The 13,811-nt window shown below is 39.7% G+C and overlaps 2 protein-coding genes across 5 annotated transcripts; one reads left to right on the forward strand and one right to left on the reverse strand.

Moving 5' to 3' along the window:
• The first annotated feature begins 1,309 nt into the window (after window positions 1-1,309).
• Window positions 1,310-5,933, forward strand: LOC136679045 (presenilin-associated rhomboid-like protein A, mitochondrial). Of its 2 annotated transcripts, none has more exons than XR_010796519.1 (11): window positions 1,310-1,482; window positions 1,574-1,669; window positions 2,362-2,569; window positions 2,899-3,012; window positions 3,094-3,217; window positions 3,626-3,721; window positions 4,148-4,297; window positions 4,422-4,492; window positions 4,851-4,960; window positions 5,206-5,303; window positions 5,388-5,430. XR_010796519.1 is itself a non-coding variant. In XM_066657314.1 (11 exons), exons 2-11 carry the CDS (start codon window positions 1,593-1,595, stop codon window positions 5,503-5,505), a joined length of 1,158 nt encoding a protein of 385 aa, XP_066513411.1. In that variant the 5' UTR covers window positions 1,311-1,482; window positions 1,574-1,592; the 3' UTR covers window positions 5,506-5,933. The 2 variants fall into 2 exon arrangements, 1 of the variants encoding a protein (XP_066513411.1); XM_066657314.1 differs by having other exon boundaries at window positions 1,311-1,482; window positions 4,851-4,952; window positions 5,388-5,933.
• Window positions 5,934-5,987: 54 nt separating this feature from the next.
• LOC136679046 (interleukin-20 receptor subunit beta-like) lies at window positions 5,988-11,713 on the reverse strand. Of its 3 annotated transcripts, none has more exons than XM_066657317.1 (7): window positions 11,396-11,713; window positions 9,948-10,071; window positions 9,283-9,470; window positions 8,196-8,320; window positions 7,855-8,002; window positions 7,508-7,653; window positions 5,988-7,036 (listed from the first exon to the last, which is right to left on the reverse strand). In XM_066657317.1, exons 1-7 carry the CDS (start codon window positions 11,457-11,459, stop codon window positions 6,935-6,937), a joined length of 897 nt encoding a protein of 298 aa, XP_066513414.1. In that variant the 5' UTR covers window positions 11,460-11,713; the 3' UTR covers window positions 5,988-6,934. The 3 variants fall into 3 exon arrangements, with proteins under 3 accessions (XP_066513414.1, XP_066513412.1, XP_066513415.1); XM_066657315.1 differs by having other exon boundaries at window positions 7,502-7,653; XM_066657318.1 differs by having other exon boundaries at window positions 7,502-7,653; window positions 9,948-10,090; window positions 11,396-11,711.
• Between the last annotated feature and the right edge of the window lie 2,098 nt (window positions 11,714-13,811).

Genomic DNA, 13,811 nt, shown 5'->3' on the forward strand with positions numbered 1-13,811 from the left:
GCAGGTGGTCCTGTGATAAAGCGCTGATCTGTGTGTTAATCCAAATGGGCACATACACAAATACAAATGCACGCACATACAAACTCTATTTTTTTCTCTCCCACGCTACAATCGCTGCTAAAAAAGAAATTAAAAAATAAATAAATAAAAAATAGAAAAAATCCCCTGAGACATGTGACCAGTTTTTACTTTGTTAACACTTAATGAATATGAAAAACACAGGCATTTGAAAAAAAATATCAGTAATGACAATGTTCACTGCTCATTTGCAGCTTAAGGCCTCACACAATTTAATGTAACTAGTTTGCTGTTTGAATCCATATTTCGGAGGCTGTTTGGCACATGGCAGTTTCAGAGTGGAAATGTTCCATTAATACCACACACACACACACACACACACACACACACACACACACACACACATGCTAACAATAAAGCTAACTATGTGAAAAATAATGGACTTTGCTAAATATGATTTATATGTAACAAAGAAAACTATATATAGTAAGCTTTACATTCATTTTGTGTTAATTTTTATGATATGATTTAAGAGTTTTTGTTCACTTAGCATTTACAAAGAAATTAACGTAAAGTGATTCATCAATAAAAGTGAAAAGGAATGGTTTTTATTCATTTAAATAAATAACAGTTCCAATCGGCACACTTGGGCCCACATTGGTTGGACCTTGGTCAGCAGCAATCGGTTTGTTCATGGGTTCTTGGTGGTACACAGATAGTTGATTATAGTGAGTCCAGTATCATAAAGTGGGCAGCCCAGTAACTATCTATATATTGGGTCAACAGGGGCTCATAATGGACTGTCTAAGTTTTTAGATATTTTATGTTGCCAGACTCTGCAAAATGGGCCATATATTTTAAATATTTAATGGTCCCATCACTGACTCTGGAGGGTATCATCAATATGTACGGCTAAAATTTAGCCCGTGATTAAAAGTTGCTTGTTCCAGTGTGGGGTAACTGTGTTGTCTGGGTTGTAAAGGGCAAAAAGTAAATAACTGCGCATATATTTGCTTATGCGCAAATTCGGTGCAACAATGATATTCTTGAAAATGTTGTTGTTGCAGCGCGCATGCAGTCCGCAAACTTTGGCTCAGTTTCAAATACTTCCCTCCTCCCTAGCTAGTGTACACTCTGTCATGAAATAACGCTTCTTTAACCAACCCAAATAGTTCGTTATATGTTTATTATTAAGAAATGTATATCCAGATATAAGTAACATGTCTCTATATTTTGCTACAGGCTCTAGTTGTGTGACCTTAGTGCACTATGCAGGGAGTATAAGGAGCGGTTTTGATTACAGCCCGAGAGGCATATCATAGAGCAGCAGAGAAAGGAACTTCTGAATAAACTACATATTTTTAAAACCCCAAATTACACACAAACGCCCCCTAAACAGACTGTAATTCGGCAAGAGTAAGAGTAATGTCTCAAACAAAAACAAAGGCGTGTCGTTAATACAGAGTGGGTTTATTTACTAGTCAGTCCTTCATTTAGAAATACAAAAATCGAATAAGCTGAACTTCAGCCTTGTAATTTGTTTGCATTTTATCAGTTTCTCCTGCAGGTCAGCTATGGCGTGGAGGGGGTTTATGCATCGGACCAAAACAGAGCTGAATACTTCCTTCATTCTCTTTATCAAAACCTCCAGGTAAGGAGTTACTGATGGCTCAGAACCGTTCAGAGTTAGAGTTATAGTATCCAGACATCTAAAGTCTACTGTTTGCCAAAGATTCACAGAAAGCCTACTTAGAAACTGTAGTGTTATATTGTCAAGGCTTTAATGTCGTCGCTGTCCAATGAAAAGCATGTATCCTTAAAATAATAACTTTACAGGAGAAGGAAAAAACTTTCTTAACTTTTAATGATAGTCAATGTAAAATTATTTTATTCCAAAAACTTTTTGGAACATTTCTATTGGTCCATTCCTCACAAAAATATGAAGCACACTATATATTGGACATATGCTGTGTTCAAATGATGTAATAAACAAGAAATCAATTTTTTTTAAATGGTTTGTCCCTTAGTTGAATGTTGGCTCCACATATGGATGCCCTCGAAGGTGAGTGATGTGACCTGGATCATATATGGGCCCCAGAGGATTACTCACCTGCCCAAATTTATCCACTACAGGCAGACCACCTGGAACTTATTAGTCATTCCAGCAAACTCAGAACCCATGCCCATCTTGAACCATGTCCATGTTCATGTTCTACTGCCGCACTGAGGTGTGCTGTCTGGGTTGTTTTTAAATCTGTTCATGACAGAGTGACATATGTAAGGTGCATTTTATTAGTTCCCCAAACAAGGTCACGTTTAGATGTAATATTTCCTCTTTTCTAGGTTCTCACTTCATCCTCAACAGAGATGTGGCTTTCGGAAAGCTCAGAGAAAACCAGAGAACAGGAAGGAGATCCCAAAGGAAAACTCAGCTCCAGACTTGGGAGAAGCAGTCTCTAAAAGGAATACAGTGTCGTCTCATCCTGGGTCACCTGTCCCACCTCCTAGAAAACCAGGGCACATATTCAGACCCCTTGTGTTTACAGTGGGGGTAAGGCTACTTCTTATCTTCTGAGACAAGGAACTATATGGGTCCCAAATTATCTCATGAAATGAAGAAATGGTGGGATAGATCAGGCATCAGGCAGTTTTTTCCCACTCTTACCTCTACAACAGTGTCTTTGTCCATAAAGCAACCTACAAGTTTTCTCATTAATTTTTTATGCAGTGACCTACCATATAATGGTAATGGTTTACACATATCTAAAATGTATTGCCTTTATTTGGCCAGGAAACGTCAAAATGTCAGAATGAATGTCAAGTCCCTGATCAAGAATTACTACACAGGAATAGGTATTGTCCACTCTAATGCCCTTTCAGTTTACAGGATGCTCCTTCGGTGCTGCTGCTGTCTTACAGTATGAAGCAGTTAAATACCGAGTGGAGACCACCATGGAAGAGGCCAGAGAGGACAAACTAAAGAAATACGGACAGGTAAACTGTTATAGCACAGATTTTTAAAGATGTTACACTCTGTAATTGAATACTGATATTGTTATTGATCTGGGATTACAGAGCCATGCACACTGGCACCACTGGTGGAATCAGCTCTCAGACTTTCAGAAGAAGATGATCCTGCTTGTTTCTGTGGTGGATGACTGGTGGAGCAGACTGACAGAGGGACAGAAAACAACCACAGGTTTGTATGGAATAATTTAAAAGTTTTCAAGTGATTTCTTAAGTGATTCTGGTGGAGGAACAATTGACCATGCAGGGCCTGAGGGTATAGTGCAGAGGTGTTCAAATCCAGGTTTAAGGCCAGGATTTTAAATCTCCCAGCCAGTGTGACACTATACCTAGCCAGTCCCTGCTATAATGTCATACTGGCTGGCCATTTTTATACCCTGGCTTGGAGTGTGCCCATTTTTTCATATTTTAATCAAAAGGGTGCTCACTATTTGCACTTTCAGTCCAGTTTCTGGACCTGGATTGGAAACATGTTGATAACCAGTATAAGCTGATTCTCTTCTTAATTAAGAGACAGAGCCAAAGTCATCCGGAAGTATTGACTGACTTGTTGACAAACCTGCTTGGTTTTCTGCCTCAGGTATCATAGCTCTGAACACTGTAGTGCTCTGCTGCTGGAGAATACCTTTCATGCAACGCACCATGTTCAAGTTCTTCACGTCCAGCCCTGTTTCCAGTGAGTGTTACCACCAGTGACTCAGAATTTCTTTATAATTAATTAATTTAAATGTAAATAGTGTTGCTCTGGGTGGTTTTCTTGTGAACTAGTCCACTGTGGAGAAATTCATTAATTTATTAATCTTAAATAACTTAACTTAAAAGAGCAATAATCCATTTTTTACTATAAAAAATATAACAATTATTTATAAAGCTGTTTATTGATTATTTCTTACACTCTGTGAACTCAAATGAGATGAAAATATGTTCTGATGATAATCTGTTTATGCTCAGTAGAGTGGGTTCCCTAAGAGAGGATGGCCATGTTTAAAACAGGTTCATTACAGAATCACCTACATCCAGGCCACCAGGTGGCAGTGTAGTGACACTTTCTTAACGTGAAGAAAATAACTTGCTTTTTTGAAGTTGTTGCTTCTGTTTTTAGAGACACGTTGCCTTCCCATGCTCCTCTCTTCCTTCAGCCATTATTCCATCCTTCATATGATGGCCAACATGTACGTGTTGTGGACCTTCTCCACGAGTGCCGTTTCTCTGCTTGGCCGGGAGCAGTTCTTGGCTCTGTATCTGTCTGGAGGTAAGTGTTTGACCTCCAGGGAAAATGAAAGGCATGATCAGACAGTAGGGATGAATGAATTCTGTGGGAATGTGGGCATATGTCAACACATGAGTACTTTTTGTGGTTATGATCTCTTCATCAGGTGTGTTCTCCACATTGATCAGCTACATTTGTAAAACAGCCACTGGACGTCTAGGGCGTTCTCTGGGAGCTGTAAGTTAATTTCTATTTTGCTACTCAAAGGAAGTGCACAGCAGTAATTACATGCTCAAATGCAGATCTATGTCTTCAGTCATGAGTTAATCAGAACAGATCTGCAGCAGGAGACTCTTCCTTCACATAAACATGTTACATAACAGTGTGTTCACAATGATGGACAGAACTGCAGATGCTCAAATAACAGAGAAAGCTATAAAAGCATAAGAATGAAATACAGACTGAATATTCAAAATAACTTTATAGCAAAGTGCATGTTTTCAAATTTTATAGCAGACTACAATTTCCGCAGCAATTCACAATAATTGAGTGTTAATATTTTTTATATATCATTTTAATATCATATTTACATCAGTCAGGTGCCGTGATGACCGTTCTGGCTGCTGTATGCAGTAAGACACCAGAGGCCAAACTAGGAATCATTCTGCTGCCCATCCTCAGTTTCACAGCAGGAAACGTAAGAGTGTGTGTGTCTCATTTTGTCTCAGCATGCATACTTTGTGTACTTCTGTCAATTACTATACATAAATATACTGTTCATATTTCATATTTCATTCTTGCCGGGATATTGATGAAGGTTGTCTTACGGTATCGTACATTTAGACAGTGACATAATAGAAGCTAAATTCAAACAGAATGGCTACATACTTTACACAGAGAACTAAAACAGCACATAAACTAATAGAGAATCTCTGTTGGCTGCCCTCCAGGCTCTAAAAACTCTGGTTGCCTTGGATACAGTTGGTCTTCTTCTGGGCTGGAGGATGCTGGACCATGCAGCCCACCTTGGAGGAGTGCTGTTCGGAGTGTAAGTGTCCTGTTACTCGTTGAAAAATTGCTTAGAATTTTTTTTTCTGTCTCTACCCTAGCTTCTCATTTAATGCATTTTCAGGTGGTACATTGTTTATGGTCATGAGCTCATCTGGAGGAGGCGTGAGCCACTGGTCAAGTTTTGGCACAAGCTGAGGAAAGGCCCGCCTGGTAGAGCACCACCTACTGGAAGTGTGTAAGACTCAATATAGAACAACTCGGATAACACAGTACTGGAAATCCTCGCAAAACCGACCATTACCGTGGGCAATTATGCCTTTGATTTGATTCGGACACATTCATTCCTGAGGATGATTTTGTTTTGTGTTAAAGGAGTAACCTCACTTTTCTTCAGTAATATTCCTTAATGTTATGAAAGAGACATTATACTGACACCTCGTGGCCTGGATATATCAGAGATGTTTGAAAAACCATTTAAAAAATATGGCCACTTCAAGTTCTATCCAGGAACTGCAAAGCATGTTGATCTTCATGTGATGTGAGTTGCAGTTTGTAAAAATAATTGTAAAAAAATCATTAATTTTACATATTGTTGATAAGAATGACTGATTTCACCTTTAACCTTAGTGTGAGAATGTTTCACTTGACATTTTACACAAATGTATTTCTCTCAGTTGTTGTGAGAGTGACATTGTGCTAATGACATGGATAAATAAAGTTATTTCAGCTCTATAACAGATGTTATTGCACTGCTTGTTCTTTGGGGCTTTGGGGCAGCACAGTGGTGCAGCAGGTTGTGTTGCAGTCACACAGCTCCAGGGACCTGGAGGTTGTGGGTTCGAGTCTGTGAGGAGTTTGGTGTGTTCCAGGTGACTGTCTGTGTTTTCCCTGTGTCTGTGTAGGTTTCCTCCCATGGTACAAAAACACACATTGGTAGGTGGACTGGTGACTCAAAAGTGTCCATAGATGTGTGTGTGTGTGTGTTGCCCTGTGAAGGGTGTGTTCCACCCTTGATTAGTGGAACACACCAGTGTTCCACCCAGTGATTCCGGGTAGGCTCCAGACACACCGCGACCCTGAACTGGATAAACGGTTACAGACCAAGAATGAATTAACATTAATTTGGTCTTTTAATGCCAAAGCACTAACTGACCAATACAAAAATAAGGACACACAGTGTCTTTGATACAAAGCACTGAATAGCACCACCTAGTGGAGCAGTTCCCAAACCTGAGTAAGGGAGTGAGTTGCGATGCTTTACCTTTAAAAATGTCCATTGTCCATGTACATCTTCACCAAATGTACAAATAGTCTTTTTTGTCTATTGCAGTAAGAGCCTCTACTCGTTAGATTTTGAAACATTGCTGTAAAGATTTTGTTGCATTCTTCCACAACAACATTAGGTACTGACATTGGAAGATCATGAGTTCTGGTCCAGAAACGCCACTCCAAATGTGTTACTTAAACTGCAGTTATTGGTGACCCTGGCAGCACTTTGGAAGCGGAGGCTGTTTTTAGTGAATTCCATATCCGTTTTTCTTCTTTAAACAGTATTCCTATCACTTCAGCTGCTCGACTGCATTATTAAGTTGTGCTCCACATTTCCAGAACTCCATGTTCCTTGTGCAGGACTCTTTTCATTACACGCTGCCTTTTTTTCTGGTACACTCAGTCCTGCGCCTCTAAAGGATGTAGCAGTATGACAGAATGGGTGGGCTCCAGCAGAAGTTTGGAGGAAAAGGTCTTAATGTGGATCGGCCAACCCTCAATCTAAAAACAGTAAGACACATATGTCTAAGTTAGTTCTGTAAAATAACAACATGCATTAATCACTAAAAAGCAGAATAAACCAGCTACTATAAATGATCCTGTGCCTCAAATCATGTACATTTATTGAGAATATCTAGTTCACACTGCACGTTAAACCAGATAAAATCTGTTAAAGTCTTGTCATCAGGAGATCACCCATTCAATCTCAGGTGATGCTTGGGATTAGTGGTAATGTGTGTGATTGGGAGAGACTGAATAATGTGTGGAATTGATGATAAGGTTGCTTGTATAAAAACTGTCAGTTCCCATTAAGTTAGGGCTTAACACTGTACAACTACATAATATCATGTCCAAATTGAAACAGAGTCTTCCTAATAGGAGCACTGGCTTATTTGTTTTGTACCAAATATTCTTTCTAACATTTTTGCTTTCAGTTCTGTGGCACTAAATTGATGGTATGCTGACCAGTACATGAGGCAGTGGTTCTTTTGGACACAGTGCTTGTTTGAGCCATGGACCACAGTGTGGTAACCTCCAGCCGAGTGCCACAGCAAGGAGCACGATCATCACCACAGCAGTGCTCAGAGCGACAGGCTTCAGCCAAGCAGACTGGTGTCCTAGACACAAAAAAACAGCAGTTTAGGTTGGTTAGGAAATAATGGAGACACCTTGAACCCATTGCATTTTGTCATTTGTTACTGTGAGCATAGGTTTAGTGATTGTATGGAGAGAGAGCAAAAAGAGAAAAAAAATTAAAAAGTGTTGGACCCAAACATTTGACAGTCAGGACACAAGTCCCAGCTGGGAATTAGCCTCACTCTGTATAGAGAAGCACTGTTTTTCAGTGCTGCTGGTTTTGTTGATGCTCTCCAGCCGAGCCTCTGCCTTCACACAGTGTGTTCCTTCACTCTTCTCAGCATCCAGGGAGTAGTGATACGTCTGTGTTTTGACCACTTCACTAAAGACCTGCAACGAGAAAAGGCTGGTTAGTGTAGACTCAAATGTCCCATATATTTAAGCCCTTAAAATGTGGTGTCCACTTATTAATAAATAAACTAACACTTATTATTCTGTAAACATGTAACACTGTACTGTATGCTCTGTAACAGTGAGAGGGAATTAGTCAGAATCTATTGGAAAGTGTTTGAATTGTACTCACACTCTGCTCGTCTCCCTCCCTCCACACCTGGAGGTTTATGGTGATCGTTGAAGGGAGCTCACTGAAGCCCACCTGGATGAGGTTTCCTTGCACAGTCACAGTCATGTTTGGAGCCAACAGCACAGCTGACAAGGAAAAAAACACCAGACTGAAATGAGATCTGTATAGTGTGTAACATTTTTAAAAGAGGTAAGGCTAAAGAGATTTAAGCCCATCTGTTCCCAGACCGTTTCTTCACTGGTTTATTAAAGAAAATGATTATAGCTGTTTTTTTTAATTTTATATTAACATTATATGATGTGTATGTGGCTTTATGTATAAAAACAATTTTAATTCATAACATTAAAAAACGGGCGACACGGTGGCGCAGCAGGTAGTGTCGCAGTCACACAGCATCAGGGGCCTGGAGGTTGTGGGTTCGATTCCTGCTCCAGGTGACTGCTCGACTGCTCTGTGTTCTCCCTGTGTCTGCGTGGGTTTCCTCCAGGTGCTCTGGTTTCCTCCCACAGTCCAAAAACACGTTGGTAGGTGGCGACTCAAAAGTGTCCATAGGTGTGAGTGTGTGAGTGAATGTGTGAGTGTCTGTGTTGCCCTGTGAAGGACTGGCACCCCCTCCAGGGAGTATTCCCGCCTTGCGCCTAATGATTCCAGGTAGGCTCTGGACCCACCGCGACCCTGAACTGGATACGCGGTTACAGATAATGAATGAATGAACATTAAAAACTAATTTGCTGTTTTATATGGTGTCACAAATATTATATACATGTTTTGTCTTCAGGGTGGGTCCAGACCCTACCCAGAATCATTGGGTGCAGGGCAGAAACACACCCTGGAGCGCCAGGCCTTCACAGGGTGACACACACTCACTTTTTGAGTCGCCAAACCTACTAACGTGTGTTTTTGGACCGCAGGAGGAAACCCACGCGGACACGGAGAACACACCAAACTCCTTACAGAGTCACCCGGAGCAGGACTTGAACCCACAATCTCCAGGTCCCTGAAGCTGTGTGACTGCAACACTATCTGCTGGAGCACCGTGATGTGATGTAAAACCGAATATACATGACCAGTATTATAAATGCCTTACTGTCTCTGCGGTTGAAGGTCGAAGAAAGCTGTGACCACGAGATCTGTCCACCACACTGTGCCTGGACCCCAATGATGTAATCAGAGTCCGAGCCGAGATCATACGTCAGATCACACTCGGTCTGAGTGATGTTCTGGCATTCGTACGCATCGACCCAGCTTCCATTCAGTATTTGTGTCTCATACTCACTACAGGACACACACATCACAGGCTGGAATTAACATGATTTTAACGCAATTTGGAATTAATATTAATGTGTTTACAATTTAAGCTTGATAGGAAAATAAATTCCTGTTTTTCATAATCTTCCTTCAAAATGTAGCACAGCATGGTAACAGCACTGCTATCCATACCCCAGACTGGGCTTCAATTCTCTTGCTGCTTTGAGCAAGACTCTTAACAACAGCCCTATCACTGAACACACCATGGACAGGGAGCTGTGCAATGATGGGACAGGCTAAAGTCTAAGGGTAAACCTGTCTGACACATGTCAACAATGTACAGTGTCAATGTGTGCAAAACTTTGATTACATCACTGCACAACAATACTACATTAACGTATCGTTCACATCCACCTCACATCGCCTCCCTAAAAACTCATGGCTGATGGAACAATAGAATCAGTCCACACACGGTCAGAAACTTCATAAGCAAGTATAACTCACCCCTGAAACTTGACGGAGTAGCTGATGGTCCTGCAGTTCTCCTGCAGGGAGCTCCACTTCAGCAGATGTCTCATATTCACTGATTTCATTGAGAGGTTTTGCGGAGGCGGCAGCAGAGATGCATCTACAGATGATGGAAAATACTGGGATTTTAAGTTTACCTCATTGTGTTTCACTTAATATGGATCACAAAAATAAGGGAAAAATGTAAAGGATTTGTATTTTGGAATTTTTTCAGGTTCTGGAAATGCTTATAAAAATGCAATAAATTTTCCTTTTTTCTTATATTTTATTCTGGCTATAGTTAGCCAACTGTATCTAGGAAAATTATTTATTTTTACTAACAAAAATTGAGGCAGAATTTTAAGATAAAAATATTCCAGACAGCGAGCATATATCGGTCCACTGGCATAAAAAGGCTGGCACACCACTGACTGTAGACCACTGCTGGTCCTCCATCGAACCCCTCAGATTACTGTCCTCTACAGGATATAACTCATTTATAATCTCCTCAAACAGATTTTAAATTCACAGAGACTTTTATTCTGGAAAATAAACGAATACAAATATTACCAACAACTATGAGAGCTATAATAATGAGTAAAAGCCTGATATAAAATGGTTATACTAAAAACGTTGACACTGTGCTGGATTAAAATTATTTACTAATTTATTTATAAAAGATAACAAAAGAACCTAATGAAGGGGAAAAAATGTAAATTGGACTGTGAATGTAAACGTGCTAAAATGTGGCATTTTGTCTTAAATTCTGTTTAATCACCAGCGGTCCGCCCAGAAAACCCTGTGTAAAACACTAGTGGACCTCCCACTTTGCCCTCAGTGGGAAAACAGTCCGCCATCTCCTTGCTCTCGGGGATTACGTTCCTCTAATTTCCCTAAAGAGATTACTACATATACACCACACTTTTCTTGTATATCGACTAATTTTCAAAGTTTGAGTCACTGGAGAAACATGTTTAATGTAATTAAGACACGGTGTAGAGCCTAGAGGCAGTATAACTCAGAAGCGTCTGGTCACACAAGAAACCTTACATTCCAGTGATTACCCACTGACTGATTTACTTATACTTTTCTAGAGCAAAGAGACGTGTATCTCGCTGCAATACACCGATTCACGTCATGAGTCAGCTTTGACACTGGAGCACCTCAGAATACAAATAACGAACAGCTCTAACTTGATTTACAAGAGGAAAGTAACACAAAACTTGTGCTCAGCTGCAGATCACTGAGTTCAACACTTTAAGTCAAGCATCCAAATTAGCTTCTTCAGTTTGTTTCCAGTGGCGCTAGGCTAATGTAGGAAGTCTATTAATGGAATAACCATTATTATCATCACACAATTTTCCCTCGTTCTTTGGTTGCTTTGGTTACCTGCATTAACTAGTACAAATCTAAAGGAACTGTAGACACAGAGACTGTAGACTTACATTTCAGAGTGATGCTAAGCAGCAGGAGCGTTTGAATTGGGGTGGACCTTCTGGTCTGTACCATAACACCTTACTAGAGCTTTTTATGAACGGTCGGCCCTTCAGGAGACGTCAGGGAGCTTCTAATTCTCAGTTTTGCAGGGTGCAAGTTGTGTGTCCCCCCGATGTCAATGTTTAGCATTTTATCCCAAAAAGTTACGGGTCCAAAGGCAAATCTTCTCTTGTGTTGTACCAGCTGCTGTGGCAGTAGTCACATTGAACTTGTTCTCTCTTTTTGAGAGAGTCTGTTCTTGCTCGTCTAACATGGGTTTGTATGTCTGTGACATGTGAAAGTCATTGGGACAGGTTTAGTGAAATTTCTTGATGAAGTCACTTGGAAACCTCACCTGTCCAACCTGTTTGTAGGGCCACACCCCCTCTCACTGTAGGTGTACTGGTGTTAAAATATGATGCATTATTAATTATCATGAAAGCAAAAGTAAAAACTCAACTAGCTTCTCTTGGTATGATTCAGTTTTGGCAATGTGAACGCCTAGTTGAAAGACAATAACAGCATACACCTTTAATTAAAAGAATATTTTAGGAATGCAGAATAAACCTACGTCTCTCTTTGATATTTAATAAACACATTTCACAAATGTTTTAATAAGAGAATGTCAGGAAGATTTATTGCTAAATGAGGCCTACAGGAATGGCTATAAATGTTCTGCCTTAAAAACACCCCTTTGGCATTGTGATTTTAAACATTTTAAACAACTGTTAGAACAATGGGTGGTGGTGGTGGTGTGGGGGGGGGGGGGTGCATCCCACTTTACCCATAGAGAGTTAGGATGATCTCTCACAACAGTTTAAGCTTACTATTGCAGAATACGAAGAGGTTTGAGATATCGAGTGCCAGGGGATTTTGTCATTTTAACCATATACAGTTTACAGTACACAGTAAAACAAAACAGCACATGTTCTGGGAGAAATCAGAATAAAGCCAAGTTCATTCAACTATGTTTCCGTGTGCATGTAAAAAAAACGAGTGTACACAGTTTTTAGTACACATCTATCATTAAAACTAGCTGGACATTATGAGTATATTCATCATTGGATGCTCTGCCTTTGTCCTCCAGCAGAGGGCGAGAGAGAGAGAGAGAGAGAGAGAGAGAGAGAGAGAGAGAGAGAGACTGATTAATGGACTTTGAGCCATAACAGAAACAAACCATTAACCAAGGCTAATAAAGCCATAAAGCTCAGGTTTGAAAAGCCCAACATGGTTCTGACTCTCTTCTGAAATTATTTGACTGTGAAACCAAAACACTGATCATTTCGGCCTGTGACACTGTGACTCACTGGATTAGCTTCCTGCTGGTTTCGCCATTGTATAAACTGATGGAATGAATTTCTGATTTATGAATACTTTTTAATGCAAATGTAATAACCTTGATTCCAAAACACTTTTTGGACATTTGGACGTTTTTTGGACACTTAGAGACTTTTTTGTTAATCTCAGCCAAATGGCCGAGACGTTGTCTGTGATTTGGCTATGAATAGTGTTGGTAATGTTATACTAATCTATTTTGAGTTACGTCAGGTAACTAATAAATGTTGTAATTGGGGAAAGGTCTGTATTGTATCGGTCTGTCAGAATGTGGCATGTTAAGCACATTTTAAAAAGTCAATCTTTTATGAATAAATCAGTATAATTAGAAACTTAATAAATATTAAATTAAATTAAATATACTATCTCATTACTATTTCGAGAATAAAGTCAATATGTGGAGAGTACATTCAGTATTTGGAGAACAAACTCCAACTGTTTCCCTGTCTCATTGAAAGCAATGCTTCATTGGCATTTGGGAAATGAATAAACATGTTTGAGATGCCTTAGTGTCATTAAAAGCTCTTTACCCGTAAATGGAGTCAACAAATATTTGTTGGTTGTTTATTAATATCATTAATATGATAACAGTATAAACCAGTATATAACAACTGCCAAGATTTATGTTACTTTATAATTAGGCTTCTAGTGTATAATGAAACCAACACTGATACTGTGAGCCATGTATGAAACACACAATACCTGATGGAGGTAAGGAGAAGTAGGTCATGGTGGTTCATTTCAGCCATAAAACCTTATCACAGTTTCACAGCGGAGGATAGTAAATGCCCCTTTGGTAGCTGTTCTCTCTGCAGATGAGCCACATTTGGCATTTGATATTTGGTAAATAGATGGTATTTGGTAAAGAGTGATTGATTTGACTGTAAAAATGATGGTCACTTCACTTAATGTAGTGGTTCTACACCAGACAGTAGTTGATCTTAGATTTGAACCCAGGCCAGACACCCTGCATGAGCCTTTATTTTAAAGAGTTTAGTACTGTAATGATGGTAATGAATGTTTTGTGAATGTTTAAGTACACAAAACAGG

Source organism: Hoplias malabaricus, chromosome Y (genome assembly GCF_029633855.1).
Source record: "Hoplias malabaricus isolate fHopMal1 chromosome Y, fHopMal1.hap1, whole genome shotgun sequence".
NCBI lineage: Eukaryota > Metazoa > Chordata > Actinopteri > Characiformes > Erythrinidae > Hoplias > Hoplias malabaricus.

Excerpts from the sequence above, each read along its gene's own strand:
- LOC136679045 (XM_066657314.1), top strand. The coding sequence starts at position 1,593 with ATGGCGTGGAGGGGGTTTATGCATCGGACCAAAACAGAGCTGAATACT. Across the intron at positions 3,218-3,625 it reads GGGACAGAAAACAACCACAG|GTATCATAGCTCTGAACACT; the intron begins GTTTGTATGGAA and ends TTTCTGCCTCAG. Across the intron at positions 4,493-4,850 it reads TAGGGCGTTCTCTGGGAGCT|TCAGGTGCCGTGATGACCGT; the intron begins GTAAGTTAATTT and ends TATTTACATCAG.
- LOC136679046 (XM_066657315.1), bottom strand. The coding sequence starts at position 11,459 with ATGGTACAGACCAGAAGGTCCACCCCAATTCAAACGCTCCTGCTGCTT. Across the intron at positions 10,072-11,395 it reads GCTTAGCATCACTCTGAAAT|ATGCATCTCTGCTGCCGCCT; the intron begins GTAAGTCTACAG and ends CATCATCTGTAG. Across the intron at positions 8,321-9,282 it reads GACCTTCAACCGCAGAGACA|CTGTGCTGTTGGCTCCAAAC; the intron begins GTAAGGCATTTA and ends TTTCCTTGTCAG.